Here is a 14,934-nt window from a genome sequence, read left to right on the forward strand (position 1 = left end):
TATTTTACAGGAATTGTGTTCAATGCCGTCATTCTAACAATGCATCTCAAGCTAAACTTGAGCAGTGCACAACCTCTTGCGCTTACCTGCTGCATTATATTGACCAAACTTCAGGTATGTGACATTTTCTAGGTAATTTTAATATGAGATTAAAATCTCTTGGGATTAATGATTGAATCCATCACTGTTACAATGTCTTCCAAAAGTATGTCATATTGTTACAATAACAAAGAAAGCAGGAAAAAGAGGAAAATCACTCACAGCTTCGGGGAAAGTAAAAGATAAATAATAACAGGAAATGTGAATGGCAAGGGTTGCTAAATCAGATTTCCCAGCTCTGTGAGAAGTCACATCTAATAATAATGAATCCTGCCTGAGCAATGCTTAAAGAAATATTTATAGAAATCTGTTACGTATGACCTCTGTATGTTTTAGTAGTTTGGATATGGTTACATTATTTGACATTACCAGAAACAAGGAAGAATGAAGTAGAATGCTTACCTCACGTTCAGTAATGTTTAAATATTCTTTTCAAGTGTAAAAAAACTGCACAGTTATGAGGGCTGTGGAAAAACAAAAGTTTCTTTAATAAAGTCTCATAAAGCTTAGTCCATGCTGCAACAAAAATGCAGGTAAATGGTTACCTTTTGTCACTTCACGTTATTGTATGTCTGCTTATCTTACAGTTGTTCATCAATGAGAAAAACTAACTGTGAATACTTTTCTCATAACTTTAGTATTCATTAAAGGAAAGCTTGCTGTGTGAGAGAGGTTTACCAGTGAGGAGAGCACTGGACAAAGATTCAAGAAACCACATTTCCTTTCATATTTTGCCAATGATCTGCACTGTAACCTTGTGAAGATTAAACTGTCTTGGCCCCATACATCTCTAACTATTCACCCTCCCTATTTCAGCTATCAACTCACCAGCTTACAGAGAATTTGTGGTGGCCAACACAGTGAAGCTGAATCTTAGTTCTGTAGATTAAAGGAATAATAGTTTCACCATTTTTCCTACAGGAGATCTTAATCAGAATTGCCTTTCGTGATATGCCCCACTATAAAAGCTTGCATATGGTGGCTTTTCCCCTTAACTTCCTGAAAGTTATTTTCCCTTAACTTTTATCAGGCTTGTGTTTTATGTTTTTATTTATGCAACATTACTATGCAGTGGTAGATACAACTGTGTTTGAGGGATGTGCCTATTCCGTACATTAGACTTTACACTTGTGTTTTCCTTTCATTGCAGAATGTTTCTCTGGACGAAGCTACTTTAGAGTCTTTTCCATAATCTTTATAGTTACCTTTCTGATCGGGTTGCTTGTTGTCCTTATCATCAGGCAGATAATTCTGCAGGGGAGTAGCAATAAAGTTAAATCTTCAGCTGATTACAGAGTATCTGCAACAAAGAAGGTAATTGATTTCAGAGCCATCATATTCAGTAATCTTTTTCTTGCACATGAAAGTTAGCTAATTGTTGATAAAAATTGTATCTTCTCCTTCAAGGATAAGATGTTTTTGCCTACTGTTTGTACAAGAACAGTAACATACAGACGTGACAAACCAGAGGAAATAAATATCGACACCAGCAAGTTGCGATTAAATGAAACTTTCAAGTGTGAATTCTGAAGACAGTGTGTTTTCTGCAAATGTCTATTTTCATCATGCTCGACTTTTAAAAAGTTACCTTTTGTACTGTGTCGGAATCTTGACTGTTGCTGTATGGTTTTGTGTCGTGTGTTTTGTTGAATACTGTAACAAAATGACATGTAAGCATATTCACGTAATGTGACTATGTTTGAAACTATAGCTGCTGTATTTTTTTTTATTTTTGAAAGAGAAATGTGCGTTACTACTGTTCAGGAACATTAGTGTTGATGTAGCACTTTAGCGTATTCTAATTTATTTAGTTATGGCCTAGAATGTAGATATGAACCGGTCTGACAAAGCACTGATCTCACTCTACATGTAGCTAGTACTGATGTGCTCTGTGGGAATGGACAAAAGCTGTGACTGAACTATTAACATTGCTGTATATTATAGCAATAGATAAAACTATTCAAATGCTCTTAAATAGAGTAAACGGTACTTTTATAGTTCTCTCAGTTGACTAAATTCCACTGATTTGTCTGCTTTAGCCTCTAACCTTCTCCTTTTTACTTAATAAAAATGACTGGATTAAATGAGTGCTTAGTTACTGGTGTGGATGTATAGTTGTGTGTGTATGCACACACATGCGTGCACAAGCACAGAGATAAATTTTATAAATATAGTTTTTTATACATTATGATGTCACTTAAAGATAATTTATATCTGATGAAGAGTAATTTTTACCTTTTCTACTTGTTTCAACATAAAAGTTCATATATGAATTTTAAGGTATTTGGAAACTGAGTGGCTACAGAAAATAAGAGAGTTCCTCTGTCCAACAGCATAGTCTACGTGATGATCACTGCCGGCTGACTTCACCTTTGGAGTCAGCAGCATCAACTCCTTTGCAATCAGATGAATTACAGCAGAGCTGTGTTTGGTTTGCTAGCTACATGTCAGTGTTTTGCCAAATAAGGGCTTTGTTCTTTTTGTATGATGTCAGACATAAGTCTGATTTTACACCCATGTTCTTTTTTCCACTGTAAACTAGTTGACAGGATTAGATTTCAGGAATCCTTACATAACCACTTCAGGTTTTGTGACTGTGCATTGAGAAATGTGTCCAGTGTGATGCGGAAAAGCACCTACAATTTGGAAGAAGGTGAGGAAAACAGGAGTCTTTTTCTCAAGAGAATACATTCATTGACTTCATAAATGTGGGATCAAATTCTGCCTTCAGAAATGGGCAAAACTCTTCTAAACACAGCGGGACCAATATGAGCTTATCCGAAAGCAGAATTTGAGCTACAAGGTCAAGCAGAAGTATTTTCTTACCCCTGACCCCACCTGTAGTGGTAGAAGACGTGTTGTTGTTATATGCTAGTTGGAAGAGTCAGCCAACAGTCTGATTTACTAATGTTATGCTGCCAAAACCCTACAAAAATCTCGTCAACCTCTAATGCACTAAAATCTTGCTGGTAAAAAAAAAAATCATCTCAGAAGAGAGTATGCAGTGTATCATTTTAGCAGCATTAGTTACTGATAATTAAATATTGTTCTGTACTGGTTATGGATAAGAGTTACAGAAACAAAGCAGGAACTCTTTACATGCAGTTTTTAGAAATTAGTATATATTTGTATTTCCTATTCTGTATTTCTTCTGCAAATTCCCACTGAAGTCTGAGGAGTATACATGTGAAAGGAAGGCAGGATGCAGAACAAATGACAAGTGTTCTGTGAGTGTTGACAATTAATTTATAGGGTCATGGATCAAGTGAGGGATCGAGAAAAATAATACAGAGACTGTGGGCTTTCCATTAAATTATCATAAAAGCTTTAGATTTTAGGGCTTGGTTAAAAAAGAAAATGTAAACTGGACTATTAAAGGTTTCTAAAGCAGTCTTCAAAGTAGTCCCTGAGCTTCCTACCATACAGGCAAAAGTGTCTCATTTAAACAAAGGGGTGTTTCCTTACACTGACCCTGATTTTAGTGATAGCTCTGTTATCTTATAGATTAATTCTGTAATCTATCAAGTATACCTTAAACTTTCATTTTCTTTTAAAACACATACAACCATTTTCCTTCTATGCAAATTAACAGATTCCAAAGCATTGGTTTCAGTGGGATTAAGATAAAAGATCAATAAAGATATATCTGCTGTTGGCCTTGTCACAGTTCATTAGCATTTTTAAGCTAGTAGGAAACACAGTCTCTGGGTATCTGTTTCGCTTAACAAAACAAAACAAATTTAAAAGCTCAGCAGAGAATATCTGAGTGTATAACAAATGATGTGATTATGTTCTTTAAACAGAGTGATAATTTATTTTTTTATATTTTTTTTAGCAAAAAAGATTCCTCAGATGTATTTCCCATTACATCCCTGCAAGCATTTACTGAAGTGATAGCTAATGGGTTTTTTTTTATAAATTATTTTTCACTGTTAGAGGGAGTTAAATTATGTGGGTAGAGGACAATGGAGCTGGGTTTTTTGTGGGAGAAAATTTGAGCTGTAATACCTATCTTCCACACACATCACATGGCTACTACTTTTCTTCTGCAGTGCTGCATGCGAAGGGGCACAGCCAGTATTTCCTTTATCAGACACCTGCCTGAATGTTTAAAATGCTTTGGTCAAATAGAGCGGGCTCACAGGACAAATTGCACTGTAAGCTGCTTGCTGTCCTGAGGTTAAAAAAAAAATATTTAAAAAAGAAGTTTTTTAAGGAAGAAAAAAAAAGGCAAAAAAAAAAAAAAAAGCTTTTTTGCATCTCCCTCATGGTTTTGCTGCATTGTGGAGGAGGCTAGTGAAAAAGAATAAGCTGCTGCTAATGTGACAGGTCAAAGCTTTTGGAAGGCCCATGGGGAGCTTATACAGAGCAGGATCCTTGGGAGGAGGCTTTGTTTCTAGGGATGGAATCTATCCATGAGAAACTCTGGCTTTGCTTGGTACTTGTTTCCCTGTGCCTTTGACCATGTTTTTCAGAAGAGCTGCTGCAGGAGATGAATAGCCCAACAAAAGCCTCACTATTTAGGGAGCTGTGTTCCCTCAGCACATGACCTTAAATGAGAAAGCAGCCTGTAATTCACAAGGAATTTCCTCAGCAATTGCAGAAGAACTCTGCTTCCTATAGCGCTTAATATGGGAGATATTAAAGATTAATTAGTTCATATTAGTTTTCAATGTATTGTGCGTCAAAGATGCTCATAAAAATAGGGGGAAAAGAATCTAGCCTCAGAATAGAATGTTCCAAACTTCCTAAATAAAGCTTCTTATACTAGGCTTCTTCAAAAAATGAAAAAAAAGTTAAATAATTCTACTGCATGCCTATACCCAAAAATGTATTGGCAGATACTGTTGCATCTAATCATTGGTTTTGGTAGTTGTTTTTAGATTTGCTCCCACAAACAGAGCATGACTTTTCACAGCAGAACTGTTACTGTTAAAATCCATATGTATAATTTTCAAATTCTAATCCCACTTTTTTTACCTTTAACTGGTTATTTGCCTAACATTTCAGAAAATACATGTTTATGCAATTAAAAAGCATGTATTTTACTTCAGATTCTTCTGAAGACTCTAAAATTAAGAAATACTATGAATTGATTACTTCCAAGCACCATAACTATGTTAATAACATTGCTGCAGAAGCGTGTGGGAAAATAGCTGTTGCATCCACAAAACGTGCGCATGGTATGCAAGGAATTTTCATTGTGCCCAGCTGAAATTCCCTTACGTTCACGAGGAATGTTAAAAGTGAACCTTAAAAAGGAAGGACGCTTGTATAGGCATAGTTTACATTTTATCCATTATTTTCAACTGGATTTATTTTTTCCTCTCTATGGTGTCATGGAAACCTGCTATATAAAGTATTTTTCAGACTGCAGTGGAAAAAAAATCCTTTTCCCAGTCTGATCATATATAATATTTGTTTCCTGCTTAGTGTGCATACCTAAATGTACATGTGTTGCAAACTGTGGGAGCGAATGTGTGAAGCAGCTTCAAGCAACTGTTAGTCCTAAAGTAGCCATAAAGCCTAGTGATGCCCAAGGCAGAGAGATGCAAGGGTACTGCTGCCTGTGCAGGGACTTGTAGAGGGGTGGCATCCTCAGCAGGCGCAACGCATCCTACAATTCCCAGGTTGGGAATGATCCTATAGCATCCCTACAGAGATGGTGCTCTGAGACCACATTTCTCCACTCCTCCAAAGTAGACTGGCTTGGCAGAGGTGGTGCAGTTTGTGTCCTAGGCGCTTGGCCACACACTACCCTCAGCACTGCAGGCTTTTCACATCTTTACTCATCAAAAAATGCTTGCATGTAATAGAGAAAGGGACCGCCTGTGCCAGTATGAACTGTAAACCTCGATGGTGCAGACCTCCATTAAAGCTTCTGGGAAGCCTTGGGGCATCTGCTCATTGACTTCCCACCAGCCCCAGGATCTTCGCCAGAAAGCCTTAAGGAATCTAATCTGTAGCTGGGAAAGGGCACTTCTCATAGACACATCGTGCTGAGTCAGTGCTGGGTGACACTTTGCTCTGACCGTGAGTGTAGTGCCAGTGTTCTGGCTGGCTATTTTCAGGAGAGGGGAAAGATTTATTTGCTAAGCAGAAATGGAGCAGTAGTTAAGAAGAACACTACTTTTTAATTATGATCTTGACACTGCTTTGATGCACAGACATCGCATGGATCTTACAGAGAATTGAAATTCATGGAGAGGCAATAAAGGTTAAAATTAGCCAGCGTGGATGCATTTCTATAGCCAGCCAAATCAGTGGGGTTTCAGTGAGTGTAAGCCAGCTCAGAATGGTTGGCCTTTCTTGGCAGGGGCGGGGAGGAAGAAAAAGAAAAGAACTAAAATTAGTAGATTCTTCAGCCTTAGAGATGCTGCTCTGGATTGCATGTTCTCTTTGTCTCCTTTTCTGCACACAATCTTAAAAAAAAGGTACCTACATATTTAAAAAAATAAAAATGTCTGGCATTTGTTAAAATAATGGCTTCTACCCAAATCCTAACATTTCATCCTGATACCTATATTGTGTTTGGGCTGTTTCAGTTTTATTTTGCAGGGAGGTTTTGGAAGATGAAAGATTCTTTTGGAAAGGCATTAATGTTGGATGACTTCACTGTGCTAACATCTTCTTCACTCTTACCTACTACTGCTTCAAAAAATAAAGCTACTTTAAAGTGTCTTATTTAGCGATGGTGTGACAGCTATTAATAATACTACAGTTTTAAACTTTCTATTTAACATATAATACCTTCTGTAAAAAAGTATATACAGATAAATAATGTTTGTCTAGATTTTATGCATAGAGAATGTTAGTAAGGGAAGAAATTTAAAATAAATTTATAACTTCTTACTGTTCATTTTACATTTTAAATGATACTTTTAAATCACTACTTTTGTTTGTCTGGAAATATACTGAATATTTTATTATTTAAAATAGTATACTTTTATAGCTGTTTAATTTCAGTTGACTACTAACGTCTATTTTGGTATTTATTAATGAGTTGACACTGTAGTATATTGAGATGTTTATTTTTCTATCAGAGCTGTAACGACTATGACATAGCATTATTTTAATGCAACATCATTGTACTTGCTCTCTAAAAAATAAAATCAATATTTAATCCATACAGATTTTTCATATTTTTAATATATAATATGTCTGTGGTAAGTTAATGGAAGAGGTACTCACCTTTTAAAAATATAAGGCACTTTCATTAAGGTGCACAAATGTCTGCAAAGGGAAGCATATGATTACAGCTGTTTTTAAGTGGAATAATACTGTGTCAGAAGAGATGAAATACAAAAATATCGTGTTTATCAGATGTGGGCAAACAGATGAATGCACGTTCAGGTTGAACTTCGAGACCGTGGGAAGGAACACGACAGCAGTTAGCAGTTTGGAGGTGCGAGTGGTTTACCTTGCCCAACCCAAATGAGACATGAATGCACCAGGAGGTGTTAGCGCTTTGCAAGGAACAAGAAGATACTTCTTGTAGGAATATAACCTATAGATTGACAGGTGGTTACAATAGCCTTTCTTCTGCTTTGCTCTGTTGGGTGGTAGAGGAGCTGGTTTTCTAGGAATGGGTAAATCTCTCTGCAAATGCCTCATCTATGCCACTCGCTGCAGGCTTAGGTTGCTTTAGGAGTACTGGTGAAAACACATCACTAGACTGGGAAGGTGACACATGTTCTGTTCTCGAGCAGAATCAGTAATAGCGTCTGCTTTGCAAAATGCCACGAAATTTCTCATCAAAAGGACTTCAGACATGCTGTGTACAAGGACATTCAAAATTTGTGCTGTAAGACCACGATGCCTCAATAAGAGACAGCTGTGGCACTAAGACACCTGACAGACATCACTGGTAAAACTAGCTGTTCATGCTTCTAACATGATGTAGTTTTTACTCTGGGGATGAGAGAGAGAGCTAGAATCAAGTGACAACTGATACATGCTCAGTCATCACATCACTTAGTGTCCAGGACTTAACAATACAATAGAAAACCTGGGAGAAGGTGTACAGCAAAACTAGAAAAAAAAAAGTAAATATTACAAGGTCCATCTGTTCATCATTGTTGCTGCTTCCATCAAAGCAAGGAACTTAACCCCGATATATGCCTGATGAGATTGAGGCTGAGAAAGTTCCTTTCACAGAAACAGGAGTCATCAGACCTCACTGACACACACAGCAAGCACACGCAACCAGTCCTACAAACTGAGAAATACACATTTTCTTTGAAAGCTCTTTATTGAGGGAACACTAATGTTGTCACTAACTCAGAGTAAACATAAACCTAGATCTGAATTTCAGACATATAGTTTAAGCATATAACTTGAGCTACAGACATAGAGCTTCATTTTGCCATTTGATAGTAATCTTGAAACTAAGGTTAGTGTTAACACTTAAGTCCCCTATAGAGAGGGATCCTGGCACCAAGCTGTATTGCATACCCTATATGTTGTGGAATGATGGTAAGTGATCTGTATGAAGTCTTTCTTTCTTCCTATGTCCTGAAATCCAGCAATTATATCACACCTATATACCTTAAAATGTCCAGATAACAACTAATAGGGTTTTTTACACTAGCGGCATTGCATTTAGCCAATCTTTATCCACATCCACAAAGTTGTCAGTGAGGTCACAACAGCATCCTAATTTGGCTCTAAAGTAACACAACTGCTGTTTTGTTGCAGATACCCTTGACAAGAAAAAGGCTTGCTGCTCAGTCTCTCCAAAGAGGAAAGAAACCTAAGTTACAGCCTCTAAAGCCGGAGGAGGAAAGAGATCCTGATTTCAGCCACTTTTTTGACACCAGTCATGTGGGTGCACGCTACTACAGAATTTCTCTCCCTGCATGATTGCCTTTGTGGTAGGTTCAGAGTCTGATCCAATATACAGAGAGGATGGGAGGAGAACAGTTGGTTTAGGGACAGTTGGTTTGAGTGAAGATCTGAATATGCATGATGACAACCAAAAGGCAATAATTAGAATTAAGAATGAAAACTTTGTTAACAGATTGTTTTCAACTAGCAAGGAATTAATCTGAAAAGTAGGTGGTTTCTTCTGCTTTCAGGACTACAACAAAGACAAGAACCTTGGAAATACATTCCTGCTGCCCTGGGTTTAAAACCAAACAGTTTAAACGTATTGTATGAATTAAATAAAAAGTCTAGTTTTACAGAAACCCAAATGGTCTGAAGCTGTGTTTAGAGCACAGGTACTGTCAAGGTGGTGCAGGGGCTTCTGGCTACTCAACTTCTGCTTGGGAGTCTTGGGATGGTCCAAGGTGGGTTGGACTGTACAGAATTCATGTTACCTAGACATAGGCTGCCAGTCTGATTTATTAGCAGTAAGAGGCCCCAACATAATCTCCTGCCCCTCATCCCAGGGAAACAGTGGTGGGTGGCAGAAAGCAGTGTCTTCCTTTTTGCAAACTATTCTATCATCTACTCAGCCCATAGCATAATATGTCCTCTGATTATTTTCTTGGCCTTGAACAGCATGATTCATGAAGGACAGTTACTGTTTAATAAAGATTATGTGTATGCCAGCTGATAAAACTGAATGATTAACCACAAAAGCCTAATATTGCCAAGTTATGTCACATATGCTTATTGAAATCAGTGCATGTGATGTATTTATTTCAGCTTTGCAGCTTGCCGAGTCCCCCTTTTGGGGCCCTAAGCCTCATCCAAGCCTCTTGTTTATGCCTCAGCAATCTGGAGAGCCCAGGACCTGTTCCTGAGTAGGATTGCTCTGCTCTCAAAACTGCTCACAGGAGCAGCCTCTCCCACAAGACCCCTTCTGACTCATTAGCCTTTGACCATAGCCTTAAAACATCCATTCTGAAAGCATTACTGAGACTGTAAGATATATGGCTGAACTGCTGAGGAGACAGGGGACATGTCAGTCAATGGGTTTTCCACAGAGTTTTCAGATACACCTTCGCTTTACTCTGCTTTAGATGAAGCAGGAATTTTAAAGAGTTCAGGGTGGTCTCTACCTAGATTATCGTTGTCTTGAGCAGTGTTTAAGGTGTACAGCTTGTGGTTTGACTTCTGTCCTTGAATCGTTCTGCAGCCAAGATCCTGTGGAAAAAAAAAAAAAGACAGCTAAAATAAATAGTTCCAACTTCCTCAGCTTCTGGTGCATCTCTCCATATCTAAACTGGGCTATCAGAGAAAATTTTCCTCACTGTGCTGCCTTTGAAAATTGCAGACACTGAATCAGAGGGCTTCATCAGCAAACAGCTGATGAGGAGAGCTTTCTTATTTTTTGGGCAGACAGGAACAAGTTGAAGTCTGTAGTGTGAAGCTAAACAGAGCATCTCTGAACCTGCCCAGGTGCAGTCACGTTCCTCTGCTCCTTTCCAATGTTAAGAAGTCAGGGCTATTTCTTGGTGAACTAGCCAGTCCTCAGATACCTGCAGGGATTCTCCTGCTATAACCTTTAAATATGATACCCTCACAGCTTCTGAACCCAAAGCCACATTTCCCTTCCAGTACCACCATTCTGATGACAATTTTTATTATTTGTAAATATTTCTTCATGTATATCTTTATGTGTGAGTATCTACATATTCCATCCAACTTAACTTTTCTTTACCAAGAAGTCCATTTGTGGTTGCTAAAATAGCCTGTCAGAACAAACTATATAAATACATGTACTATATATACGGATATAGTCTCACATACCTTTTTGTACGTATTTAGAATGGGATTCTTCCCCTAATTCCTCATGAATAGCAGGATCTTCCCTGAAACGTTCCTATACATATTCCAGTAATGACTAGGCTGCTGTCGTGTTGAAACCACAACTTGAAGTGTTCCCCAATGTTCATGTCCTTCAGTCTTTGCCTTTTATCTTTTTTGGCTGCTGCCTTGCACCCTCGTGATCACAAAGAATTTACGAAAGCAACTATTGCGGACTACTCTTACATTTTCTATTTATCCCCTTTTCACTCAACAAGAAAAATAGTTTGGATTTGAACTACCTGAAAATAATGCAACTCACTGTAAATTCCTGAACTACCCAGGAAAACAAATGGCTGTCAACATCACTTGAAATCTCTCGAAGGAAATTGTGTAATTGAGTCTAATTGCTATCATTTAAGCTATTTGATACATTTGGTGACCTAGTTCATATGGAATTCAAGTGCTTTTACCTTGCCAAGTTTTACTCCCTTCTTGCTCAGTGCCCAGTTACTACTGCTTCTCTAGGCCAGTGCAGGAGCTTGCCAACAAAGTGAAGTCTGCAATGTCCTTTGAACCAGAGAGATAAGGGAATTGTTATTCTTGAGCAAGCTTTGGCAAAGAAGACAGTGTTATAATTTTGCTATGATTACAACACCTGGGCTATTGCAGTTTTATTGGATATAAAATTTATAGTCAATTTATACACAGCTACTCCTGAAATCACCAGTATAACATATCCAAAATCTTGCTAATTCGAATGATTATTGTATGAGGGACTTGCTTGAAGATTTTTTTTTTTAATTAGAATCTTTTTGAGATGTCCCTTAGAATGGTATTTTTCAGATACTTACCTTCCCCAGGGTGTCTCCCTACAAGACGTTAAAACAGAATTTAATTTACGGTATTCACAAAGAAGGTGAGCAGCACTGTGCCTTCCTTACCTTAGAGATACGGAAGTGACAAGTGCTCTCACAGCACCAGAACCATGTTCTGACAAGAGTCCTTACTTTTTATACCAGTGCTCCACTGAAATAGCCAGACTTTTTCAGACCTAGAGTCCATCTAGCCCGGTGTAGCTTGTCTCCAGCAGTGGAGTTGTGCTGCCATGGGATGCATAAGCACACACCAAGAGTATATTATTTCCCTGAGTTTCCTCCAGCCTCCAATCATTTTTCAGCTTAGGGAATTTCCTGCATCTGATTAGTTTGTTTAATCAGTAACCCTCACTTTCAGGTACATGCCATTGAACTTACTAAAAAAAAAGTCATAATCCACCAAGGTTAGAACTGCTGCATGAAGAACTGCTTCCTTTTGTTTTGAATCCAGCACTTTTCTTGGTGGCCTATAGCTCCTGCATTCAAACAGACTGGGTATTGAGCCCCAGCCACTTTCTTCTGTAGAACTTGTCACATCTCCCCAAGTCACCTTTCCCAGACTGCAGAGTCCAAGCGTACATGGTCATTCTTTATACCAAAGCCTTTCCTTATCTTTAATCATCTTTGTTGTCCTTTTCTGATCCTCTCCTATCACTGGCATCCTCTTTTCTTTCCTTAGGGATGAGGGAGTAGAGCTATTTTCAAGATTCAAAATGTAGATGAACCACCTACTTACATAGGGATATACTGATGTGAGTCTTTTCTTATTCCTTTTATAACACTTCCTAACATTTGTATTACTTCATTTGATACAGAATTTTCATGTCTTTTTCCTTAACAGAGGTTTTATACTGAATTACTGTCCTACCATGTTTAGCTCTGAAATCACTGTATGAAGGAAAGCTGATCACTCACAGCTATCTTGAACACAAATTCTAGCAGTTTGGTTCCCCTTTGGTTCAAGCAGAATCTCTCGCTCTTCTTCATAGCTTCTGCTTAGTCTGCAAGTAACACCATTCCTAGTGAAGCAGAAATCTCCTCCAGATACCACCCTCCTAGCATTACAGGTCTGCCTTTCTACTTCTCTCTCCAGTACTGCTCAAGGTACAGTGAATGTTTTAGAGGAAGTTCCCACCAAAGTCCTGGTCTCCAGCTTTTTTTCAGAGCAGAAAAGCTTTGCCTCCAGAATGTCCTACCTTCTCTCTTCTTTATGTGGTTGATGCTCACCCAAATACCCTCAGCTGCAACCCACTGCCTCTGAGGTTTACCAGCTTTTCACTAAGTAGGCAAATTGTATGTTTTTCTGTATGTCTAAACCCCTGTACATTTGGTTGCGGGATGAGAGCATCTCCCCCCCTTCCCTTTCTGCTGGATTTCCTAATTCCAGAGGGGCACTCACATTAAGAGAGGGCACATATATATAACCCAGCTGAGAGAAACCTGTTACTGTAGTCATGTTTCCTTTCACTTGCCAGTGTGACATTCCTGGATATCTCCTCTGTCAGCCTACGTTTCAGCAGAAGTAAATTGGTTTTTTGAAGACTAAACCGTTTAGCAACCTCAGTGTGTCCTTAGTGAACATCTCCATTAGCCCACTTTCCTCTGGGTCAGCTATCCTACCCTGGTTTCCATACACACATAGGCTGGTTTCCCCACAGGGGAAGCACTCATGTAAATCTTCCTCTCTCCCTGCAAGAAAAGTACTTCTAGTGTTCTTCCTTACTTTCACCTTTTCAAATAGGTACAAGAACAATTCCTAAAGCAGTCTCTTTTGCCTCCCATAGCACAAAACCCAGAAAGCCACCAACCTCTTCTGCTCCTATCTCTCTACAAGAACAAAAAATCTTGTCCAGCCACTTCTAGACTTCTACTCACTCCATGCTAGAGGTGGCCTTAACAGAGGAAGGCATCCTTGCCTTGCCTCTGGCTTTATACCTGTGGTTGGCTGGCCTCCTCCCACTCACCCTGCTCCAAACTCTTCCCAGACTGGGTTGCTGACCTTGAATGTGCTTGGTTGGCTACCTGATTGGTTAATTAGCACCTTGGCTCTATACAGAGGATTCTTGAAAAGGTAAAATTTCTTAAATGTGATATTAAATTAGTCCTATAACCTGCAGAGTTGTAATAGGGATGTGGAAACAAATTTTATTTAAGGAGATTACAAGATTTACAACTGAAAGGATTGCAATACTGTTAATTTTCCTGTAATGGAACTAAGTTCTTTAGCTCCTAGCTGAGCCTATTACTTCTTTTTAGCTTTTCTGCCTACTAGCCAGTCCACAACTTCCCACAATGGGGAAGGTATCTATAACATCACAACAATTGCTCAGCAAATCTGCTACGTCCTGGCTAAATTTCTCTGTCCATTCCCCACGCTTCATAGCACAGGTCCTTCAGTGTCTAGGCCTGGTTTCCTGTGCATTGATTCTGCATCCTTTGGGATCTATCCTTTCCTATCTTCAGAACTTCTGCAAAAGTATTTTTGGGGAGGGGGGGAAACAAAAAAAAAAACTAACCTTAATCTGTGGGTGGGTCACTTAGATTCAAACTTGGTAGATCTTAGAGAAAGGGTCTAGAAATCTGAGGGGTTTTAAGGTTTGGGGCCTAGTTAAGGGGTTATGCCTGAGTCACAAAGAAGATGAAGTTTTTATATATGGGCCCTAAACTGTCCTGCTGTACGTGATATCTCTGATAACCACACCATTTTGTAAGTGAGGCTCTCTGAATAATAAGCTGAATTTTTAATTAGACACAGCTATGGCAATGGGAAGAATTGTTTCTAAGACAAAAATTAAAATGAGACAGAAACAAGGGTGCATCTGAAAACAGTTAAAACAAGGATTATTATGTCCTCTACTATAGTGACTATCACCTTAAAAACGGTCTTTTGGGGGTGGGAAATCATTGTTTCACTCCTAGGCTTTGTTCAAAGTCCAAAGTTCTGAACTTAAAAATCTTGGCAGAGATTCCTCCAACTTCTGGCACAGCACAGGCCCAAAGACATTCCTACATTTGTTGAATCCCAAGCAGTGGAAAATTATAAAACAAGACTACTGGGATAACTCTGAAAAGTAAGACTCAGCACGGCGGAAATCTATTAAGATAGTTTCCATAGTATGAATCTCTAAGGCTTTTCCACATGGTGTGAGTATTTGGATTAAGGTAGACATCTTGACACGCTGGAGGAATGGGCTGACAGGAGCCTCATGAAATTCAGCAAAAGCCTGTGCCAAGTCCTGCACCTGGAACAGACTAACCTCTT

General features: G+C 38.7%; 1 protein-coding gene and 1 long non-coding RNA gene across 8 annotated transcripts in view; one reads left to right on the top strand and one right to left on the bottom strand.

Moving 5' to 3' along the window:
* Positions 1–9,230, top strand: part of ITGB8 (integrin subunit beta 8) — a 49,949-nt gene extending 40,719 nt beyond the window's left edge. The window contains exons 12-15 of one of the 2 annotated variants that reach the window (XM_075083006.1): positions 11–114; positions 1,250–1,413; positions 8,797–8,922; positions 9,177–9,230. In XM_075083006.1, coding sequence (XP_074939107.1) covers positions 11–114; positions 1,250–1,413; positions 8,797–8,922; positions 9,177–9,230 — 448 coding nt within the window. Of the gene's footprint in view, positions 1–10; positions 115–1,249; positions 1,414–1,506; positions 7,227–8,796; positions 8,923–9,176 lie in introns of those variants that run through there. The other variant, XM_075083007.1, reaches the window with a different exon arrangement.
* LOC142052632 (uncharacterized) overlaps positions 1–14,934 on the bottom strand; it is a 70,766-nt gene that overhangs the window by 18,046 nt on the left and 37,786 nt on the right. For all 6 annotated transcript variants that reach the window (XR_012658915.1, XR_012658914.1, XR_012658913.1 and 3 more), the window contains 4 exons: positions 10,107–10,191; positions 7,291–7,332; positions 1,305–1,399; positions 502–563 (listed from right to left, as the gene is read on the bottom strand). This is a non-coding gene — a long non-coding RNA (uncharacterized LOC142052632). The remainder of the gene's footprint in view (positions 1–501; positions 564–1,304; positions 1,400–7,290; positions 7,333–10,106; positions 10,192–14,934) is intronic.

The sequence above is a fragment of the Phalacrocorax aristotelis genome, chromosome 2 (assembly GCF_949628215.1).
Source record: "Phalacrocorax aristotelis chromosome 2, bGulAri2.1, whole genome shotgun sequence".
Lineage (NCBI taxonomy): Eukaryota > Metazoa > Chordata > Aves > Suliformes > Phalacrocoracidae > Phalacrocorax > Phalacrocorax aristotelis.